Below are 23,336 nucleotides of genomic sequence, written 5' to 3'. Positions count from 1 at the left end.
GTAAACAAAACACCTTCCCTGACCTCACACTGTCTTCAAAGAGAAAAAGCAAAAGAAGAAAACCGTCTTTCGAGGGCTGCTTCCTGTAAGATAGGGCATGTGATTCCTGTATCGTTTACCTACTGTAAAACATCAGTAGGCCCCTGTGTAACTCATTATCCGATATTTATATAATATATTACATATATATATAATACATTATATATAATATACATATATATAATATATTATAATGTATTATATATAATATGTACGATAATACATTATATACATTATATATTACTATATTATACACATAGTATAATACAATAGTGCAGCCTAATTCATCCAACACACTGTAGGTAGAACACTTCAAATGCTTATCTAATCGTGTCACACCCTTAATGTTAACCCAACTACAAAGTGTCGGTCAGTCCTCCTCTTACCTGACACTCTCCTCCCCTCCATGTATCAATCTCTCTAAAGCTCTTAGTTGTTTGTCTTCAGATAGAGTCTAATTCTAACCCACGCTGGCTTTGAACTCCCAGGAATTCTCCTGTCTCAGTACTCCTCTCCCACTGCCCTGAGTGCTAAGATTGCAGGCATGAGCCACCACCCAGCTCCTTTAAAGCTTTTTGCACACTTGTAACTGTGCCTGCAATTATCTGAATTTTCTAGACCAGCCAGCTGTAGCCTGCCACCTGTTTGCTTTAAGTAATGTGATGGTGATAGACATTCCCAGGAGGTGATGATCTTTCTGAGATGCAGAGCTTCAGCGTCACAGCTATGCTGGTCAGTAATTGTTTATTTATCGATTTATTTGTTTGTTTATTTTTGTCTAGTTGACACAGCTAGCATCATTTGGGAACAAGGAACCCCGGATTGAGAAAAATGCCTCTATCAAATTGTCCTGTGGGCAAGTCTGTGGAGGCATTTTCTTGATTGATGATTGATATGGGAGGGTCCAGCCCACTGTGGGGCTGCCCCAGGGTAGGCAGGCCCACTGGTTATACAGGAGAAAGCTGAGCAAGCCATGGAGAGCAAGCCAAGGAGAGCAAGCCATGGAGAGCAAGCCATGGAGAGCAAGCCAGTAAGTAGACAGTGTTTAACTGTGGTCCTTGCTTCGGTTTCTGCCCTGACTTCCCTCAGGAATGGTCGTGAGCTGTAAGATGAAATCTAAAGCTTTCCTCCCCAGCTGCTTACACTCATGGTGTTTAACAAAGCAGTAGAAAGCTAAGGACAAAGCCCAGGATCCCCCCTTACTCCACAGTCCTAGAAGCGAGTGCCATGGTAAATTTATTCTAATACTGAAAATCCCCCTCTCATTTCAATATCCTTAATATTTGCTCCCGTCTGTGTAAAAGTACAAAACAGGGCAAACCAACAGCTCTTTGTCTGTTCATCTTGTGCTTTCTAAGTGTTTTTTCCCCACCTATCTAGTTGTTTTCATTCTAGCAGGAGCCTCTTTAAACATTTCCTGTGTCATGGTTAGTCTCCTCTGCATTTATATGAATAAATGTGAAATTTCAGAGTTTTAAGGGAGGGTCCAGAAAATCAGACACATGAGCAAACCCACATGAGGTGATTTCTGCTCAGCCTACAACACCTTTCTTCAATCTACTGCTCTGTGTAGAAGTGAAGCCAGCCACACAGGGGCTGAGAAAGCAGCCGGGATCCCAAACTGTCAGCATGGCAAGAAGCTCTTGCTCTGACATGTATTAGTCATGTGACCTCAAATCCAACCTCCATCTGTGGAATGAAAAGATTAGAATTTGTTAACAAGTTATCCAGGTGAGACTCATTCAGATGTGGTGTTTAAGTGGAGTCTTGGTTGCAGCTGTGAAGTAGTAGCTATTATCACGTGGAATGGGAATCTTCTCTCTAAATGGGGAATCTTGGATTAATTCAGTGTCTCCCCTTTTCTCTTATCTTCAAGTGAGGCCAAGACTGACTCATTTACATGAATACTTTGGTCAGGTCTCCTCTCTCGCTCATCTAGCATGACCCTTATTTCCTATAAATTTGAAAATGTAAGAGCAGAGCATGAGGGTGCAAACATGTGATCCCAGAGTTCAGCAGGCAGAGGCAAATGGATTGTCACAAATTTGGGGTCAGCTTGCCCTACATAGAAAGCTCCAGATCAGCTTAAGATGCAGATTGAAAGAACAACAATCAACAGACAAACCCTAAAGCTCCAGGCCCATCCCTGGCTCTTGCTGTTAATGCGTACACAGATTCCGTTTCTTAGCCTTTGCCATCATCCTTCATGACAAACATATAATGTAAACAGCCACAGGAAAGCTTCCTGTTTGTATCATTTCTTGTGCCTAAGGCATATTCAGTTTGTATCCAGAAGGGGACCAACCCTTCCCTTTGCCCCTGGGTGGTCATGCGGCACAGGCTCTCTAGTTCAGCTTATCTCCCAATACATTTTCCCCAATATTGGCCAAATGCCATTTATATTATAGCTGCCACTCAAGGAAATACAAGATTCAAAACAAAATCAGTAATTGTTCCCAGGGGCCGCTAGAAAGAGCCTCAGGAGAACTCACTGTGTGTCCCCTTGGATGATGACTAAACAGCTGTTTTTCTTCTTTCTGCAAAATGTTCCAAATGTCTCCACCTAGAAAGCAATGGTGACTTCAAGTAATGAACACTGAGTCCCTACAGAATGGTCTGGGGAATAGGATGAGAGGTGCTTTTTCTGTGTATATAGAGTATTGCCCAAGTAGGTCTTAGGCAATGAACTACCCATAGCATTTTCTCGCTTCATCATGGAGGACTGTGGGGGATGATGGGAGATTCTGCTGTTCGGATACTTTTCCTCTATCAGTTCCTGCACAAGCTGAAGTTCTAGCCTGAGGACAGCTGCTTTTAAATGTTCAGACTCTGGTCTCACCCTTGAGGTTTACAGCAAGCACATCTACCTTCTATGCTTTCTGTATCCCAAGTGACGGCCTTTGGAAGAACCAAGCTTCTAACTTGTGACTGGCCCTTCTAGCCGCAAGCCTTTCAGCTTCCTGGTTCAGGAACATTCTCTGTCACTTCTTGCTGGGAGGGACAATGCGCTACACCCTTGCGGTTCTCTTGGGGTTGTTCCCTTTTCTTTAAAGATCACCTTCTCCACCGTACACATTATTCATACTTATGTACACCCACATCTGTAAGAGAATCTGGGCCCTCATTGTATGTGGATACTTGGAGAGAGAATTTTCTACACTGAAGTGAGGGCCTAGATCTCTCCCCCAAGCAATACTTCCAACTCTCAGCTAATTGAACATCTCTACCTGGACATACCGGATTCAATATTCCATCTCTGCTAGATAGGAATTATTTTTTTGTGACGCAAATTTTGTTGACACTTGTGAAGTGACTTATGGAGCACGCGCCTAGATCCTGTAGGCATATATTAGTGGGGTAAGCAACTGTGCACAGTGTCCACACAACTGGAGTGTCACTGCAATGCCTGGAGCCACACGAGCCCCAGCCCTACCTCCCTGTGACCAGAAGCAGGAGTTTGGTTTCCCTGCTTTTCAAGTAGCTTTTTCTCATATGTATGATTTAGTTTTAGTTGATTTTGACCAATATGAAAATCCCCCCATGGCCATCTCTGATTGCTTGTTCCGTGCTTCAAGGTGAATCCACAGTCCTGTTAACATTTTTGAGAGCTGGAGAGATGGCTCACGAGTTAACAGCACTGACTGTTCCTGCAGAGGACCCGGATTCAGTTCTGAGCACTCACATGGCAGCTCACAACTGTCTGTCACTTGTCCCAAGGGATCTGCCGCCCTCTTCTGGCCTCTGAGGACACCGCATGTGGGCAGTACACAGATACACACACACCCAGGCCGGGAAACCTTCATATACATAAAAATAAAGGGAAAAATTTTAAAAAGAAAACAATTTTTGTCACCATCCGGCACTCCTTTGTCGATCAAAAACAGGCCACAGTTCACTTACTTGAAGTAATTTTAAATTTTTGTTATTACATAATGCCATCATGGATGTTTTTGTATGGGTGTCAATTTGTTCTAAAACCAAGACATAAACATCCAGAAATAGAAGTGATAGATTTTATGTTCTATTTTACAAGCCTGCTACCAGCTTTGCAAAATACCAAAATGTGTGTGTGTGTGTGTGCACACCCACGCACTCACACATGTGTTTATGTGCACCGTGTGTATGCAGTACCCATAGAAGCCAGAAGAGGGCTTTGGACCACCTAAAATTGGGGGTTATGGAATATTGTGAGCCAGCCTGTGGGTGTTAGGAACTGAACCCACCTCATCTGCAAGAGCAGAAAGTGCTCTTTACTGGTGAGCCATCTCTCCAGACCCTCAATAGCCTTCCTTAACAATTATGAGTTATAAATAGCAAGAACTTTTAGCTTTAACCATATTTTTAAAAAAAATACCTCTAATAGAAGTCCTTAAATTTTAAAAATGAGTACCATAACATCCTATGTGTAGACAAGGGCCTAGGGCACACTTTGATTACCCTTCCCAAAATACTTGCTAAGGTTCGAGGATTTTTGAATGACCAATGTTATACCCTGTCACCTTTAAAAACAAGCTCCCTTTGATGAGTTAAGAGTAAAAGCTTTACTCGATTCTGATATCAACTGCACTTTATATGAAATCACATATTGAGGCATACTGAGGCTTAAGACTAAGAGCTCAGTCACTTTCCTGTCATGTTTCCCTGGCTTCTGAGCTTTCTTCAAACTACTCCCTATACTCCACTCAACTATACTCGTAGCAGGCAATTTTCTCACATTTTTGGCCTTTTCTAGAATGTTCTCAGTCATAAAACTTTAACAACTTTTAACAGTCTTCCTGGACCCTCAAATGTAGTAATGGTCACCTCCCTGCAGCCTGCTTCAAGGGTTCTCTTAGCAGCAAAATAAGTGCCAAATTTCTCACACCCATTCTTTGCCTCAGCTTGGCTTCTCCACCAGCTGCGCAGAGCAACCATCACTCCAGAGGCTTGTGAAACACCAGCGCAAAGGCAGTCTCCAGTGATTACTGCTGCTATTCTAAAATACGCCCTCTACACTTTTTTGTAACCCTTTGCATGCCCAATGTACTCAGCATTCCAGGGACATACTGAAAAGATGAACTAGACACACACAGCTTGTGCTCAAGGGCCCTAGAGAACAGAAGTACAATTCACAGTAGAATCACACTGGATGGAGATTACTCAGTCAGTAGCCATTTTCTGAACCGCCAACACAAAGAAGACTGATATGATTGTAACCTAAAAAAGAACAAACGACAGCATCCAGCAACTGGTATCAGCCTGTGTGCTCCAAGAGAAGGGGTATTTCTGCCTGTTCCAAGTATTGCTCATCATCTGATTTTTCCATACGGTTTCGTTTGAAGAGCTGGGCAGTCAGAATCTAAAGGGGGTTTCAATTAAATTCAGACAAGAATGTTCAACATATTAGCCCTAGAAATGAGAAAAACTAAACAGCCTATCTACCTAGCACTTAATGAGACACTTCTACAATGTTCATCATATCCATAAAGTTTATTTTTTAAAAATGTTAAAAACTAACCGTACAGTATTATTCAATAGACTTAAAAAGCTTGTTCCCCGCGTTGAAGGAAAATACATTTGCAACATCTTCCAGACACCATCTTTATAAAAGTAGAACTTCTAGGTGTTGAGATGCACTACAGTAGATTCTACGGCTTACATTCTCCCTACTGCCCCCACTGCCAGTGCGGCAGACCCTGCCCAGGACGACAGGAGCCACGGTCCGCCAGCACAGGTCCTCAGCGCCCACGGCGCCCACTGACAGAGCGGGTCTTCGCTATTGCTGCTGCGCGTTTATTTTAGTCGAGCTTGAGTAGAAATTCATCCCGTGATTGTAAACATTCACCAAGAGCTTCCAGGGTACAAGGAGTAAGTAACAGTGGTGGCCTGGGACTCACTTGTGGGCATACTGCTGAGAGTATGAAAAATGTTTTGCCAAATCATCCTCAGGCTCCCTTATAGACCTGTAAGAAAGTAGTTCTGGGTATACATTTTTTTTAAAACACCTGAAAGTCATTCTAAAGACTACGGTAAGCACCATTTTTACTTTCCTGAAATACATTGAGTTAAATTCAGCAGTCTGACTATTGATAATAAATAACAGTCATCTCAAGTCCCCCTTTGTAGACACGTACGGAGCACTGCGTTCCAGCTGATGCTAACATGCATCCGAAGAATAGCAACTCCCCAGGGCCACATGCAGCCTGAGGCACAACCATCACTTCCGTCCATGGAGGCGACACAAGCAGACTTAAGGCTGTATTCGGCTTTAAAGACTTCCGTCTCCTCTTCAACAGTCTATGTAGATCGCTCACACAATTCAAAGCTTTGTAGGAAGGGAGGTGAAAAGTCCCCAAATACTTTTAAAATACTATTCTCCATACAATTCATTGTCTGCATATATACATATACAGGAGTAAGGGTTCTTACTTACAAGCACTTTAAAAATGCAACCTGAACTTGTAAATTCTGTCCCAGTGTCCTCAAGGATACTCCTTTTCAGACTACTGGCCAGTTTCATATCTGTCAGATTGTTCACTGCAGTTCTTGGGGCAAATTTCATGTTGCTCCCAAGGAGAATAAACATGTTTAAACTCATTGCCATCCGCTTTGGGATAGGCCTGGTTGCAGAGAAAATGGTGTTCCCGGCGTGGAAGGATAGCTAGGGAACCCGTCTGGCTGGGCCGGGTAGCTCTCCAGAGCAGATGCCGAATGGACCTGCAGGAAAGAGGCACAAGACGTTAGCAGAACCCCAGTTTATCGGGCCGGGACTGGCTCCCATCCACATACAAACCAGACAGGGGCAAGAGGGCAAACATACTATTTTAAAAATACACCAACGGGTGGATTTTGTTGTTTCGTAGAGAAAATTTGCCTTCCTATATTCATTACAGCTTAAGTATAAGACAAATTAATTGTCTTGCCTAGTTTCCATGTAATTAAGTTTCCAAACTGAGTCATGCTATTGTCTCCCCACCCCATTCCACCCCCGATCCTCCAGGGTTTCTTGGTGTAGCCTTGGCTGTCCTGGAACTCAGAGATGGGCCTGCCTCTGCCTGCGGAGCGCTGGGATTAAAGACATAACCCGAGGTTATTTTTTTTTAATCTATAGAGAGGAAAAATGATTCAACCATTTGATTCCCACTCTGTTACTCTTCTGAAAAAAAGACACAGAATCTGTGAATTTGGGGAGAGCTAACGAAACCAGTCTCCTGGGTTCTGGTAAGACCCATTCTTGCCCGCCTTGGGCAGGTCCCCGGGTCAAGATGGTGGCTCGCTGTTTTACTTACTCCAGACTGCCTACCTGCTGTAACAAAGCCGACTGCGCAGCTGCGCTGTGCTGTAGCTCTTGCAGGGATGACTGTGAAGGAGTCTGGGAAAACCCAGGGATACCTGGGAGGGACAGAAGGCCCGGGAAAACAGAGCTTCCTGCAGCTTGGAGTCCAGATGACAAACTAAAAACAATCGGTAGAAAAAACAGGTCAGACTGCACACAGCACGGAAGACGGAAAAGCTGCCTCTGTATTTGGCAAGAGGTGGCTTAAGGACAGTAAAGACAACAAATCAGAGCTCACTCCTCTGTGGGATAGAACTGTAGAAATGAGCCACGTAGAAACGGAGAGCAGGAACTCTGAAAGCAAGGTTTTTACACGTAACCCTTTCAGCTACCTTAGTCACTCTACGTGACACTGCTGAGGGCTCAATGGTATATTCTGGGCATTCGACGCCATATCCCCCGTTCCCACCCCTCAGAGCCTAGCATCTCAATACAAATCAAGGCTGAGCTACGTAAGCTTGTTGAGGAGTCACGTACCCGGCTTGTGCCACCAGGGCGGAGTTGAAGTTAGAACTGAAGGCGGAGGCAAAACCAGGGAGCACAGGCGCGGGCGATGGAGCCGAGGCAGCCACCGGCAGTGGGGTAACTGCTACCGTGGAGGGGGCCTGCAGCCCCGGGAACGAGGGCAGCGCGGGAGCACCACTTGGGGCACTGGAGACGGGGAAGCCAGGGTAGGAGGGGTTAGAGGCAGGCAGCGGGCCCTGGGTGACCGCAAAGAGCGAGGGCACAGCAGTGGACAGGTTGAGTGGGAAGGCCGCGGGCGAGGCATTAGAGGTGGGCAGCACTGTGCGCATGGTCGCGGAGCTGGGGTGCACGGCTGCAGATGTGGTGGTTGGTGGCCCCGCGAGGGACACAGCGGGACTGAGGGAGGGACCACCCGGGAGAGGGAAACTGTTGGTCAACGAAGTGAAGGGAGGAAGAGCAGTGAACACGGGGGCGATGGGTGTGGAGGACGCGTGTGGTGCAAGGGGCATGGAACCGGCCAAGGGGGTACTCAGGCTGGAGAGCCCCGACAGCGCAGAGTTAAGGCAAGTGGACACACTGATGGGCACTGAGGTCACGGGGTACCCACGGCCCAGGGCCCCCGACAGGCCCAAGGCACCGCGAGCAGGAGTCCCGGGATGAGCTGGGCCTTTGAAGGCCGAGGGCGGGGGGCTCGTGGGCTCAGTTTTGATCATAACAGGCATGGGTGCCGCAGCAGGGGCAGACGAGGTGCCACCTGCATGGGGCCCGTGCAGAAGCGAGCCTGAAGAGCCACAGCTCACCGGCACTGCCGTGGAGGCGGGGGGAGCTAACGGGGACGGGGCAGGCAGCGTGGGGGTGGCCGAGGTAGCGCTGGCCGCAGGGGACTGCAGGCCTGGGAACATGGCCAGCCCCGGGGTGGAAGACCTCTGTGCAGCGGGGACGGGCGCAGGGGGATAGCACTTGGTAGTGGCTGAGGCAGGAGAATCCGAGTTTCGGCCGGGAAGGGAGGATAATGAAGCCAGCCCACTAGTGACCGCAGACGGCAAGGCAGAGGAATTCAGTAGGTGTGTGTCATTTGACGTTAGAAAGCCTTTTAAGGCAGACAGAAGGGGACTGTTGATGCTGTGTGGGCCCGCGGCACTGGAAATGACGGAGGGAGTGGGGGTGGCCATGCCCTGGGATGCCGGCGGGAAGGGCAGAGGCAGACCCGCGAAGACCGAGGACAGGGAAGCTGTGCTCGGGTTACTGGCTGACCCAGCAGTCGAGCTGGCCAACGAGTGGCTGGTGAATGGGGCACAAGTAGAAGCGAACGTCTCACTGGAAGCCAGAGTGAGCCTTGGTGTGGAGCTGGCCTGAGGGGCTGGGCTGGGCGTGGCAGATGGACCTGGCAGTGGCACTAGGCCAGAAAAAATGGAAGGGACAGGCGCAGGTATGGCGCTGTGGGTGGAAGTGACAGGCGTTGCCGGCACCGAGGGAGTCCGGATTACAGTCAGGCTGGGTGTGGATGGCTGCGGCATTGGGAACACGGACAGGGCAGTGTTGGGAGCACTCATTCCGGCCCCAGTGGCAGCTGCTGACGCCGATGGATGGTTCACTGCCTTGGCTGGGGACACGGCAGGCACGGGAGTTGCAGCAGGAGTTGAAGGATTAGAACCATGAGGAGAGAAGAGTTGACTTGCTGGGGTGGAAAATGCTGTGGGAGAGAAGAGGCAGGGTTTTACCAGTGCTGGGATGGCCAATTTAAGCTAGAAGAAACATAAGCGCTCCTTTTTTTTTTTTCTGGAGGGGGCTCATATTTCACAAATAGCAAAGAAAACCAAAGGCAGACATAAAGTTGCTCTTGCCGTGTCTGAACTGATAGATGCCATGACCCTATCTCCACTTTGGAGCATCTGTTCAGGGCAGTAGCTATGTCCTCTTGCACCTGATCATCAGAGAGGAAGCTGGAGCTTTATGAAGCTGGAAGCACGTGTGAGGGGGTGACCTGGAGGGACCGACTCCCCCTTGGATCCCTTCACTTGCAGAGAAGGCCTTCTCTAGAGTGACCACATGCAGGCCCCCCAGCTCAGGACCAGCTCACTGACGTGTGTGGCCCACACTGGACAGCCTACAACAGCCCCTCAGCCGGGATCCTAATGTGAGCTGTCGTGACTACTTCATCTTCTGTGCTCAGGCCTCTGTGTTTCCGTTTACGCCAGATCCATATAGAGGACAGCTCCCAGGCTATCCAAGACTTGTTTTGTGTTTGCTACACCATCTTTATTCTGATAAACTCCACAGATAATTAAAAGGAGGATTTGGGGTCCTCCTCCCAGGATGAGTTCACTGACTGTGTCAGACTGTGCTGGATCTGTGGCACCTGAGGGGAAACAGGACTTTTACAGGCAACGCCACACTGACCAGCACTGTCTGGAACTGTCTTTAGAACAATTGTTTCAGAGATATAATACAGACTGCTCCTCCTGCTGCAGTGATAACCACTGAAAGGCGTTTTTAGGAAGACATTTAAGATCTGGGTGGAAACCAGACTCTTGGCATGGGGACGCTCACATGGTCAGCGCAGTAATGTTCTGGGAATTATCTCTGGTGGGAGGAAGCGCTCAGGAAACACCAGAAGTAAGCAACTGTGCATAGTTTACTGTGCAAAAAGGCCACACAGTTCTTTTGCTATTCTCTCGGAAAAGACATGTGGTAAGAAAAGTTAACAAACAATGGTATAAGAACTGCAAAGTCAAGGCTGCACTGTATTCACATTTCTCATTTAGGTATATATTGTTTCCTGGTAGAGGGGATTGAACTTGAAGCCTTGCAAATGCTAATGAAGCCTTGCACTGCACACACACATACATAATACCAGATGCATGTTATAAGCAGTGACTTATGAAAATCAGACTCATTTTAGAGTCACTATGAAAACAGGTCTGTACTTGTTTCCTAAGAACTAGAAGCATCGGGAATAGAACATGGGCCTAAGTCTGAGTTTGTAAATCAACAAATACTTTGGTCCACAGGGGGCGGCGAGCACATGAGAATCCAGTCACATTCACTGATATGCTGAGGACCGTGTACTTAATGAGAGGCCCCGAGGAAAAAGCAAGCAGGCCGTCCCAGAGCTCTTACAGCCTCTCCCACTGGAAATCTCCGGAACAAGGAAGCAAATGCTCTGTGTGTTAACACAGTCTCTGCAGTAAGCAATGAAACAAGCAGAAGCAAGACCCCAATTACATTACATGACAAATCATACGTTCCTGGCACGTATGTGGCTACCAACCACCACATGCTGTCACATGTCACTTATCCATGCTAAGTTTCTCTTCTGTCCTCACATTGATCCTGAGACCAAAAAACCCCCATTTTATATAAAGGTAAGCTGAGACTTGCTGTGGCTAAGCCAGCTGATTGCTAAAGACCATACTGGTATGCAGCTTGACCATAGAGCTTACATAAGGCACTGGCCTCAATGGTCCGGCATAGCAAACAGTAAAACACAACAAATAACAATCTGTGGCTATCAAGTGATGGGGCACCATGGCCTTACCACTACAGAGGTACTGACCTACTGTTGAGTAGTCTTTAAAAAGGGGGAAAGTCTTTAAAATATCAAACTGAATACAAAGGCTTTCACATTTTTTTCCCATAAAGTTGAATGACTTGTTTACCGAGCTAGGTAGAATCCTGCCGTCTGTGACATTATGTTCTCCTAATTGTGCACTCCCTCCTTCACACAGGAGCCAGCCAGGAGGGGGGTTCCCCACCAAGACTCCCAGCCTTGGCACTCCTTAGATGTGAGTGTTGCATTTCTCTCTAGAACTCCCTTCCTGCTGCCCATGCTTGACTGGGCTCCGCAGTTGGGAGCTGCCACCAGAAGGCGCCACCCAGGCCACCCTGTGCTCAGTGCCCTTTGCTGCTCCAGGTCCCCTTATCCTTCTCCTAAGAGAACTTTAAACAGACTTTCACTCCACACCTAGGAGCCTCTCCTAAGTTCCTGGTGAGGACCAGCCAGCAGTTGTCTCTGGGTCACTTTGGTACTTACTCTGACTCTGTGTAGGTTTTGACTGGCTGGAGAGGTCTTCATTGTCTATGTAAAAATAAATGATTTCAAGCTTTAATCAGATTATTCTTTCATTATAATCACAGATAGATGTGAAAAAAGAAAAGCCAAGACAGAAGTAAATGGACACCACTGAAAACACTGAATGGGAAGTAGAGTACACATGAAAGAATTCATATAAATATGAGTAGAACTGTTTGTTACCACATAGATACATATATGAGCACTGAGTGACTTGTTTTAAAGAGCTTACAACAGCAGGTCGTTACCTGTTCCTACTGGATTTGGAGTGTATGGCGGTGGGGGAGGAACACCTGGAGCTATCACATTGGCTAGTGGTACCAGACCCGCATTGTTATAAGCACCTAAAATGAAAACATAACAGAAATAGATAGAGAACTTAATATCACTGGCTAGGGACTAAAATTTGTGTGAATGCACGAGGGTGGTTTATCTTAAGCTGTCATGTAACAGAGATGCATCTCTCATGGAGATAGCTTAAGTGGACGTGGAGAGGGGCAAGGGCAATCTGGCTGCACCCTGTCCTGATACCTTCTCACAAGTGGGTGGGATGAACCAGCCCAAATAGGTCCAGTGTATACCTGACCTTTTCTAAATGTGCGGATAATAATGCTAGACACCAGCTACCTAAAAAGGGGGGCATTTAAGGCCAGTTACCAAAGTGGAGGGCCCTAATAACAAAGTGACTAAAACAATCTGCAACTAACTTACACATGGAAAACACACTAAAGATAAACTATACCTCTGGCAGTGTGGTAGACTAGGAGATAGTCGCTGGCCATCAGCAAAATTAAACTCTCAGAACTCAAGTGTTATGTACTCCGCAAGCACATAAACCAGCCCATCCTTCCAATTTAAAGAACAGCAGAAAGAGTAAAATCAAGAAAACGCTTACTTGGTGCAATAGTTGCGTGTGGCCGGCACGGAGGTATTGGGTAGGGGACAGGTTTGTGTGGATTGTACGTTGAGGGAGGCTGGACAAGGGAAACACAGTAGTTAGACATCACCAAGAAAGCATCTCCTGATAAGACAATACAATTTGCCTTCAAACTGCCTCGTCTTAAGAGACAAGATTTCCCGAGGCTATCAAAGCTTCAGATGTTAGTCTTTAGTAAGTGTGGTCCGTACACAGTTCCCAAGGTACAGCTTGCCAGACATGCTGTTTCTTTTTATTTTAGCACTCAATTCTCCTCGACCATCTCCAGTAAAGGTAAGACCTGACTGAACTACAGACGCCTTTCTGGTCCAGCCTAAGCCAACCCCAGGAATTTCCATTTCCACTATGAAAACAACATAAGGGAGCTTCAGGGTTTGGTCTCTTCTTGACACATAATGACTCAAGCACAATGTGCTCCTAGCATCATCAGGATCTTCAGGGGTTGGTCTCGCTAACACATAATGACCTCAAGGGCAATGCTCCCCTACGATCATTAGGCTCTTAGCACCACAAGGATCATTAGCACTTGGCAATCTGACAGTAATTACACAGTGGATTAGGAACTGAATGTTTTTGTTCTTTTGAAACCTACAGATTCATAAGGATGTTATTTTACAGTTGATGGCATTCGCAGAATCTTAAGTATCGAAAGCTACACCAAACCCAGAGTGGAAGAGAGCGAGCACGGAGTCACTGGGCAGAGGGATCCAGTGGTGGGCAGAGAACTGTTTCCTCCTGGCCTCATAAACGGCGACCACTGACTCTCCTGTCACGTGACTGAACAGAGCCTGCAAGCCCTATGAGGAGCCGCTAGAACTTCCACATTTCCTCCACTCAGGAGGTCCCATCCTCTTGCTCAGTTTACATTTCCAATCACTTCAATCACTCCTTTGAAAGGACAAGCCCCTGGCTCCATGCCAGTTTCACTACTATTAACACTAATTGGCTGGCAGATAAACACCACTCTCCAATCCTCATCTGACTAGACGAATGTGCTGGGTTATTTTACCTTTAAGATAAAATGCTTCCCCTTCAAAGAGCCTTGACCACTACTAAACCCTCACACTCAAACCCTACGCCATTCTCCCTGACCTGGAGTTTCGACTACATTTAAACTTTGCAACACAAAAAACTTACTTTCCAGACAGAAAGCCACACATACAGAACTTAACACATACTGGTTTGGATGGTCCAAGAATCCGCGCTGCTATTCCTTTGCCTTCATTAGTACTTTCTTCACCATCCTTCTTCAGAGGAGTTCCCTATTTAAAAAAATATATATATAAAGGAATAATAAAAAAATAGCTGAGACTTTAGACACAACAGACAACTGCAATGTATTATTCTGAAGAAAGGGACTTGCTAGGAATAAGTCTTGGGTTCCAGACCCAATCCTGCCCCAGCTGGCTGCCTCACAAGCAGAGGGAATGTCAGGGAAGGATGTAGTGTAGAGCCGACCCCCAAACTTTCATGCCAGTGTATACACATCAGAGGCTGACGAAGCCTGATGACTGAGACCCCTTTAGAGGCTGCTCTATAGAAGCGATCAGAATACACCTCGACAGTCTGTCTCCTCAGGCTCTGTCCTTAGGAAGCACACAGTTATGGAGGCCAGCTTCCAAGATGGCCCCTCTGGTCCTCACCGCCCACCATCCATCTCAAAATAACTAACGCTGACTTGTGTCATTTTAAAGAATGGCACTGACTCTGAAAACCAAGACCTAGGAGGCCTTGCTGCAGCTGCCCCTGCCTCCCCTTGGTTACATGAGCTGTAGAAACTAGGTACCATGCCATGTAGGTGCTCAAGTCCTCAAGGTGAGGACTGGACTCTTGGCAACATTAGCTTGTTGGGCACTTAAGTGAGCTATCTAGAAAAAAAGACTATTTGTGTATGCCAGTCAAGCTTGCAGGGGAAGCCTGAGCCTGAACTACAGAATGAAGCCATTCCCATGTCCCCACAAGGAGCAGAGGGTAGTGGCCCAGGTCTTTAATCCTAATTTCATCCTAATTTAGCAATTAGGAGGTGGGATGAGCGGATCTCTGTGAATTCCAAGCCAGCTCAGTCTCCACAGTGATTTCCAGACCAGCCAAAGCTGCAGTGTGATACAAAAAAAACCCTAACTCCAGCAAGTGAACTAACCAGAATCTATGGGAAATAATAAATGTTTATGATTTAATCCACGAAGCTCTGGGGTTCTGACATAGTAACAGAAGGGTAACAACTTTTGAGGTGGTTATTTTTCAAGGGCTTTGAGGGCTACCCACTGGGATCCAAACAAGAGTCTTACAGTCACGGAGTTTCCCAAACAGGTTCTCAATTGTGCAACTGTCAAAAATGCTGAGAATATTTAGAAGAGGAAACAGCAAAATCCCCCTTTGTCTGGCATGTTCTGAAGGTAACAGCGTCAGTTAATGGCAATATACACATAAACTTGCAACTGTCTATCAACTAAGTACAAGACAGGAGATTCCTTTGCAGAAGCATAAGTTGCCATGTTCTCATATGTTGCACTTATATGTACAGGTCTGTGCTCCAGTCACCCTCTGTCATGGGAAATTTCATGTATGTAGAAGCATGCTTACAGGGAAAATTCCATTTATGCGGCTAGGTTTTCCTTTGGGATAGGGGTTTCCTGGGATGGTTCCACATGAAGATATCATGGCGTGAGGGGCTTTGCAGCCTGCTTTGGAAGCCTGTAATGTAAAAAAGAAAGTGGTGAACAAAAATCAAACTTATTACATCAGGTAGTCCAGATAACGGGAAGTCCAGAGAAAGCGGTGAATTAAGGAGCAGTGTGGCATTCCAACATTCTTCCATCAATCACCAGGGACACAGGGACCAGGGACGGTGTGTCCAAAGACGTGAGAGTCCTTCTGTGTAATTTCACCATGGGACAGTATGAGACCACCATCATCAGTGCTGTCACCAACAGGGTCAAGCAAGGACTGTTATCTAGCAGCAGGAATAGTGTGCACACCTTTAATCCCAGAAGATAGAGGCAGGCTGAGCTCTGTGTTTGAGGCTAGCCTGGTCTACACAGCGAGTTCCTGTTCCATTTCTTTAATCAACTAACAACAAAAAAAGAGGTAAAATGAGATTGCTTTGAAAATGTTTACAGATTAGTTGAAGCATGCACGCGCGTGCACACACACACAAACACACGTAATGGGGATGGGGTGACTCAGCTGTTAAAAAGCACTTGCTGCTTTTGCAGAGAGCCTGGTCCCAACAGCCACACTGGGCAGCTTACAATGGAGCCGCAGGCCCAGGCGGCCTGGCACCTTGCCTGGCCTTCACACTACAGTCACATGCACATACCTGCACACATTAACAAAAATAAATCACTTTTAAAAGCTTAAAAAAACAATTCCAGTTTGCAGTTTTGATTTAGTATTCTTCTATGAATTTGATCACTGCAAGTCGGCTAACAAAGCCAATGTGCACTCACTGCTCCTAAGCACATGAGCATGAAATGCTTGCTGCCGTGGCAGAGCTCCACGGGGCAAAGGTACAGGCGGCCTGCTGGGTAGGTCACCAGTGGCTTTTTACTCCTGAGTGATCTCTGCCCCACCAGCTTCTACAAGGTCCTACTTGTGCTCCCTGGCCGGCAAGAATGTCTTCTTCTCTGTTAGTCCCAAGCACTGCCAGGGTGAGGTTCAGGCTTTTCTGTCTACCATCCCCCCAACCCCAGCATCCTTTTTAGGGTTACCTGCTCCAGGACTCTCTTGCACCGTTTCTTCTCAGACATGTTGATCCTGAATAAATCTTCTATGGGACGAGAGTTCTGTGCGTCCACGATGTTTCTGTCAAGGAAACAGGACTTAGCTTCTGTTTAGGATCCAGGCAGACACACACAGGCCAGAAATGTCTTTACGACATGCTCTGTGTTTTCACAGACATAGCAACACACACCAAACTGTGGAATACATCCCCTTTGAATAAGCAACGTGACCACCCTTCTCTCGGGTCCCTTCTCTTCAAGCTCACGCTTACTACATTCTCACATGTCAAGAGAGGAGCTTTGCTATCGCTTTTGTAACTGAAGCCTCCGAGGTGCAGGTTCCCTGCTCAATAAACATCCTTCATTTTTATCAGCTTGACTTTTGAATTACTCAGGATCGGGAGAAAGCAAAGCAAATGCTGACAGGCAGGAATGTGAAATGGCCATTATCCTGCGAGCTATGACCACATATGTAGGAAGTGTTCATTATCCTATGCACTAAAACCACATACACATGGAGCACATGTTATTCTGTGAGCCATGACCCCACACATAGAGAAAACAGCGGTATTGACTAGGTAAAGACACTAGAATCCAATACCGTGCTTTCACAGAACGTGGGCATTTTGTTTGTTTTGTGTGGAGATAGGTCCTTACTGTCTTACTCAGGGTCCTTTGCCTCAGCCCCCTCCCACCACACCCCTAAGTTCTGACATGATATATGTGTGCTACCACACTCAGCTGTTTTAATAGATTACTTCGTTAGAGGTCGGCTTCCTTACACCATTGACACATTAAGGCAGATCATTTTTCATAGGCTGTTTCATTAGCATTCTGTTGCCCCACACAAATCAGTGACTCTGAAAGGCAGGTAAGCTTCCAGATTTAAGCAGGAAGAATACTCACGAGGCCAACAGCTCCAGGGCAGCCAGCTTGTCTTTACTGAAGGTAAAACAGCTGAGGATGCTGACCACTTCCGCTGGGTGGACGGCCACCATTTTCTATCGTAAAAAAACAACAAGTTTCAACATGAGATTTCTGTACCAGAGCTTACCGGCTTTAGGGACGATAATTAAATTCTGTAGTGTAAATGCCTTAGGACACGGCATATATCTTTGTTGAGAATAACACAAGCTAAAGGTAAGCTCCAGCAACTCAAGAGAAATTCTAAAAACACCGAGTTATGCTGAACTCTTTTTAGTATAATTATTTCAGAAACAGATCTCAGTTCTACACGTGTGTTTTACATGTTTCCCAATGTGATCGCCTGTAACAAGTGTAAATCTCTCTAAATGGCCATGTACAGAGGCGGCATTTACACACAGGTGACTCAACTCACTGGGCAAGGCACTGGAGTCAGAGCCAGGGAAGGCACCCAGTTTCGGCTTTCCCTAAGGTAGTTGCTTCCTTTGGTCTGCAGTCATGCACTATGGGAGATGCTGGCCAATCTCAATCTGAAGGGTCTAAATCGCAGGACTCTGCTGTGCAATGAGCATATTCATAACCCCTCAATTTGCCAGGTTAGAACCCGTACAGAATTTAATAAGTAACATAATGCAATTTCACACCCTGGAAGGTTTTAACTTTTTAATGGTTATCAAAGTATAATGGAATGCAAGGTTAGCTTTTTTGTTCCAAACTACAACTTGGTCTGGGCTATGCAAAGACGGGACTGAAACATTGTTACTGTGCACGGGGAGAGAAGCGCAGGCACTCACATGCTGTAGTGCTTTCATGGCCTTCAGCTGTGGTTCTGCCCAGGAGAAGTACCTTAGGAGGTCAACCACCTGCAAGCAAAGAGTTACTTCAGCTCTGAGGACAGTGTCTGCACACGTTTTTTTAAATAGATTTCAACACTTGCAATTCCTGTTACCACGCGTGGGAGGTGAGCATGACACCAGAGACTAACGGTGTGGCCAAGTACAACCATTTTAGTAAAACTCCAAACCTCCATCCCATAGAGCACAGGCCTCAGAGCAAGAGTTCAACAGTCACATGATGCTAACAGCTTCCACAAAGGACAGTGTGGATAAAGAATGGTCTTACCATCACAGCACCTTCTACTGGACAGTGCTGGTCCAGGAAGAAAGAAAAACACTCAGGACTGGCAAGATGGCACAGTGGGTAAAGGTGCGGACCATCGCGACTGACGACGGGGGTCGAGGTCTGGGACCCATGTGCTGGAGAGAAAGGACTCTCCCAGCTGTCCTCTGATCATCACGTGAAGTAGTGATGATCATCACCCGGCCCACTCCCCACAGTAATTTGGGAGAAAGGAGATCTACATCTAGAGTTGGCCTGGGAACGCAGGACCATTAACACCAGCTAGGCATGATAGCAACAGGGGCGGGATGCAGTTCAGTGGAGGGGCACAAGCCCAGCATGCACTAGGGCCTGAGGCACCATAAAATAAATAAGTTATTAAGAAAAGCCATTTAAAAATCCAGGAAATGGTCTACACTGGAAGAACAGGAAGCTGAAGAATTAGATGGAGATGAGATGGGAAAACACTACGAATGGAAAACTATACATCAAAGGTGGCAGCTCAGGTCATTAACAAGAGCGTGTGGTGACTGACTGAAGGGCTGCATGGCCGCTTCTACCCTTGGGCTTGAACCTGTAGAGCCCACCACAGCAGCCAGAGCCACGGTCGAACTGTGACTCAGACAGCTAGGATCCCAGGCCTCCTGCCACCACCCACAAACAGAGGCCTGGAACAGTGACTACTGTGTGATGCAGCCAGGATCCCCTCATCACTGTCTTAAAGGACAACCCAACAGGAAAGCAAGAATACAGGAGGGGTCAGTCTGTGGACTTTGTGACAGTTCAACATTTATTCACGTATTCTTCGATCATACAGTGAATTTCAAAACTACTGTAAGTACTCTACAAATTTAAATTTAGCAAATTTACAAATTCTTAAAACTAAAAACAAGTTCACTGAGGATTTATGTTCTATGGGTCTCAGTGTTTTGCTTGCATGTATCTATGCAGACCACACACGTGAGCCTGGTGCTCAAGGAGATCACAGGAAGGCACGAGATGCCTTGGAACTGGAGCTCTGGAGGGCTGTGAGCCTCTATGTGGGTGTAGGAGCCAGGCCTGGGTCCTCTGCAAGAGCAGAGTGCTCCTAACCCCTGGGCCATGCCTTAGGCCCCAGTTTTATAAACTTTCCTATCTTTCCCAGAATGATTAACAGTTTAAGTTGCTCTTTTAAAAGATACTGTGTTTTTAAATCACTTTAGATTAGGAATTGCGGTGTAATCATGTGTAACAGTACCTAAGCTCCCATGAAGCATATTCTGTAGAACTCTGCCAGAAATAAGAGCTTCTCAGTGAATAAGGCAACACAGTCAAAGCAATCCTGAACTTGTCCATTAGATAAAGACTAGTATAAAAAGGCTTTGTAAAATGATGAATACCTGTTCACTGGAGAAGTACCCATGAACATATTCAATTGCTTTTAATTTATATTCTGTCAAAACAGCCTAGAAAAGAGGGAAAAAGAATTAATATACATCAGCAGCATGTTAATATGCAGGTACCAAAACTATGGGCACACCCACACAGACAAGGACTGGTCTCCTTTAGCTCTGGCTGAAACTAAGGTAGCAAGAAATCCTATCTTTCAGACTTGCTGAGTCTCCAAGAACAGGGCTACAAATGGAGTAACATTATAACAGAGCCAACCTAGTACAATTATGTATCAAACTTCTGAATGTCTAATTAGTTTCAATTAATTGCTACAAATTGCCCCGACTTTTTTCTTTCATCAAAGAGAGGTCTCCCTACTAGACTAGGCTGCCCTGGAACTAGCTCCCGTGGCTTTCAACAGGTACTTTAGAGCTTGCTTCCTCATTCATGAAAGGGAATTCCAATCATAATCCTCAATGAGCTGGAGTAAGGTCCTAATAGCTAGAGACCTGACACAGATGTTTGATAAATGGCTTGTTTCCTCTGTGGAACTTATCAGCAGATGAGAGCAGATGCCTCTGCCCTAGCACTGTTCAGAAGTCAAACCTGCTCATATACCAGCTACTGTAGAGCTCAGAGATGTTAAGACCAAAGCAAGCTACCTCAGCTTGCCAGCCACTCATCACAAAATAGGAACTGGCCGTTTTCTACTCACTATGAAACAGCTGTATTTGTATTTTCCATATAAATCGTTCTGCTAGAAGCAAATGCAATGAGCAGTCAAAACATTCAGGGTGCTCCACAGTTTAACTTTTACACGGCGTTCTGGGTAATGCATGCTGATGTGTGTGATTATTATCATCATTACAGAGACAGTCAAAAGAAAGGTTCAGGACCAAATTCTGGCTTGAGCTGATGACACCAATTCTGTCTCAAATCTTCCCCCAATGCTGGAGAGGTCCAGCTGTGGCCCCTCTCAACTCACGGGGCATTGGAGCTCAGGGTTACAGCACCTTAGTACCAGACTCTTTGGGTGAGCATCAGAGACCTAACGAGGGCTTGCTGGCTGTGACACTGGGAATACGTTAGGAAGCTGGAGTCAAACAGAAAATGCTTACTAAGAGCTTGTTACCCCCTTTCTGAAAGAAAAAAAAAAAAACCACAAAAAACAAACAAAAAAAATGTCTTTCCTATTCTCCCCAAATGTCTTCTTACATGTTTCTACTCTAAATGACGAGAGTGTCAGCCAGTATTATCTGTGGGTGTGCAGTAACAACAGAGGTGACCCAATTTAAACTGACATTTACAAAGTATAAATGCAATTTCTAATTATAGCACCGCCCCTATTTGGAATGCCTGTGTTTTACACCATTTTAGTAGGATCAGATACCACTGCCATGCTTTTCCGCCTGGAAACGCCAACTGGGAGCACATTCTGATCGCAGACCAGAAGCGTGGACTTGAAGGCCACCTCAGATGAACAGACTTTCGTCTCTGGAACCTTTCCGATTCCTTCGTTAGTATTTATTACCAGACATTTTTACAAGGCTGAGAAGGAAGAGGATGTGGATCTCTGCACTGCTCCAAAAAAGAAGTCTGCATTCAGGTCTACTTTAACTTAAATTTTCTCAGAGTGGTTGTAAAAACCAACTGTAGCAAATTCTAATTCGCAACAAACCAGCATTTTGTTTCAAATCTTAATTAGACAAAGAGAATCTCCAAGAGCAAAAGTCTACTTGAAAAGAAATGAAAAAAAAAAAAATCAGCACCATCAAATATGAAAGCTTAACCATGTTAATTTGAAAAGGGGTCCTACAGAGAGTAAGGAGGCAATATAAGTCTGGCAGCAATTTTTGCAGTGCTGCCGGTGACACCAGTTTAAGATGCTAAATAGGTATGTTTTAAGTTTAAATTACTGTACTTAAGAGATTTATAAAACAAAAAACGACCCTAACCTCTAAGCCCAGCTTGCCCAAGGACAGATAACTCCCTGGAATTCTAGGGGATGTTCACGTGAGACACAAGCCGCATGTCTTCCATTCTGTAAACAGGCTGCAGCTTGATCACAGGTAGGTGGAGGTATGCATGAATAAAGAACCTAGGCTGTAAGGTTGCCCCCGATTGGATGAAAGTAGGAAGTACGTAGCCTCGTGCAGGAAAGCCCAGTGCAAGCGATGTGATGGTGGCTCAAGGCCACAGCACTGCCCTTCCCGTTCAATAGTTAACCTCTTATTTTTGCACAAGACGTACTTTTATTCTCAGCACTACATTCCAAAATATTTGCTGGTCTGGTGAATCACAGGAAATAGGAAATACGAACAGCCTCAAAAAGCAGAAGGAAAAGGAAGACAAGGCAGGGAAGACATTCCGCCTGCTTGAGATTTGAAAAGTAACTTCCTAGGCATCACCTTCAGTGCCCAGTCACTCGAGTTACTGAAACACGGAAGCACTGAATAAATGTCACTCAACCAAAAGCTCAGCGTTACAGCATTTACAGTCGGCTCCGGAACCGTGGGCAGTCCAAACGTAATCCCGTACCCCAATGACTTCTCAACACTGACTTCTATTTGAGCCGTGCAAACTACCAAGATGCAAGCTCTCACATTACACCGGAAAGCTTACGTCTCTTCGGTGACCACACACAACACCTTAAAGAAGGGAACCCAGGACAAATTATCTCAGAAGACTTTTAGAGATCAAGGTCAATTACCTTTCGAATTTCATCCAGAACCGTTTCAAAGGACTTTTTGTCCATCCTGAGTACTATTCCGACGTAGCTTCTCACTATTCTACTTGCAATTACGAAACGTTCATCCCAGGTCCGACCCGCGGAAAATACATCAAAAGAAGAAAGGAGGCGAAGAGGTAGAGTATTGCAAACTGCACCAAAACAAAACAAAAATCCCAAGGCGGAAACTTGGAAAAAGTTTTTTTTTTTTTTTAATTAAAATCAAACTTCAGTAGCTTCTTCGCACGCAGCTTCAGCTGCTCAGAGCCGAGCCGGCTGGTGCGTTTGCAGAAATCAGGGCTCCAGAGGGCGCCGAGGGCCGGGCGCTCCCGGGGAAGGCCGCCGAGCCACGCGCCGCTCACCGCTGCTGTCCGGACACGTGGCCCCGCAGACGCTCAGCTCCCGCCGGCTTCGCCCGACTCCTGGGTCCCGCAGCTCCGGCAGCCGGCGGCCCCGCAGGTCCTTTGTTAGCCTTTCTCCTAGCTTCCGGGAGCGGGCCGGCGGCCGGGGCGCGCAGGGAGCCGGGCGAAGGGGGGCACCGCCTCCTGTAGGGCGGCCCTCGAGCACCGCAGCGACCACGAGGCCAGACGCCCAGCGGGAGCACCCCTCAATGCCCCCCCCAACTCCGGGGGACCTTCGGTAGA

General features: G+C 46.4%; 1 protein-coding gene across 2 annotated transcripts; it reads right to left on the bottom strand.

Annotated features, from left to right (window-relative positions):
• Positions 1 to 5,493: 5,493 nt before the first annotated feature.
• Positions 5,494 to 23,184, bottom strand: Proser1 (proline and serine rich 1). 2 transcript variants are annotated; one of them, XM_055596869.1, is made up of 13 exons: positions 22,675 to 23,184; positions 19,973 to 20,038; positions 18,269 to 18,337; positions 17,457 to 17,551; positions 16,539 to 16,632; positions 15,412 to 15,522; positions 14,007 to 14,090; positions 12,787 to 12,865; positions 12,140 to 12,235; positions 11,853 to 11,897; positions 7,832 to 9,512; positions 7,322 to 7,472; positions 5,494 to 6,735 (listed from the first exon to the last, which is right to left on the bottom strand). In XM_055596869.1, exons 1-13 carry the CDS (start codon positions 22,717 to 22,719, stop codon positions 6,613 to 6,615), a joined length of 2,739 nt encoding a protein of 912 aa, XP_055452844.1. In that variant the 5' UTR covers positions 22,720 to 23,184; the 3' UTR covers positions 5,494 to 6,612. The 2 variants fall into 2 exon arrangements, with proteins under 2 accessions (XP_055452844.1, XP_055452845.1); XM_055596870.1 differs by lacking the exon at positions 11,853 to 11,897.
• Positions 23,185 to 23,336: the final 152 nt, after the last annotated feature.

The sequence above is a fragment of the Psammomys obesus genome, unplaced genomic scaffold (genome assembly GCF_907164565.1).
Source record: "Psammomys obesus unplaced genomic scaffold, mPsaObe1.curated_primary_1811, whole genome shotgun sequence".
In the NCBI taxonomy this organism is placed as follows: domain Eukaryota; kingdom Metazoa; phylum Chordata; class Mammalia; order Rodentia; family Muridae; genus Psammomys; species Psammomys obesus.
Note: the sequence above shows the minus strand (reverse complement) of the source record. Positions and strands in the feature narration are given on the sequence as shown.

Coding starts and splice junctions, on each gene's coding strand:
- Proser1 (XM_055596869.1), bottom strand. CDS start 22,719: ATGGACAAAAAGTCCTTTGAAACGGTTCTGGATGAAATTCGAAAG. Junction 16,633..17,456: donor GCCCTGGAGCTGTTGGCCTC/GTGAGTATTCTT, acceptor TTTCCTTGACAG/AAACATCGTGGACGCACAGA. Junction 14,091..15,411: donor GCATAAATGGAATTTTCCCT/GTAAGCATGCTT, acceptor TTTTTTAAATAG/GGAACTCCTCTGAAGAAGGA.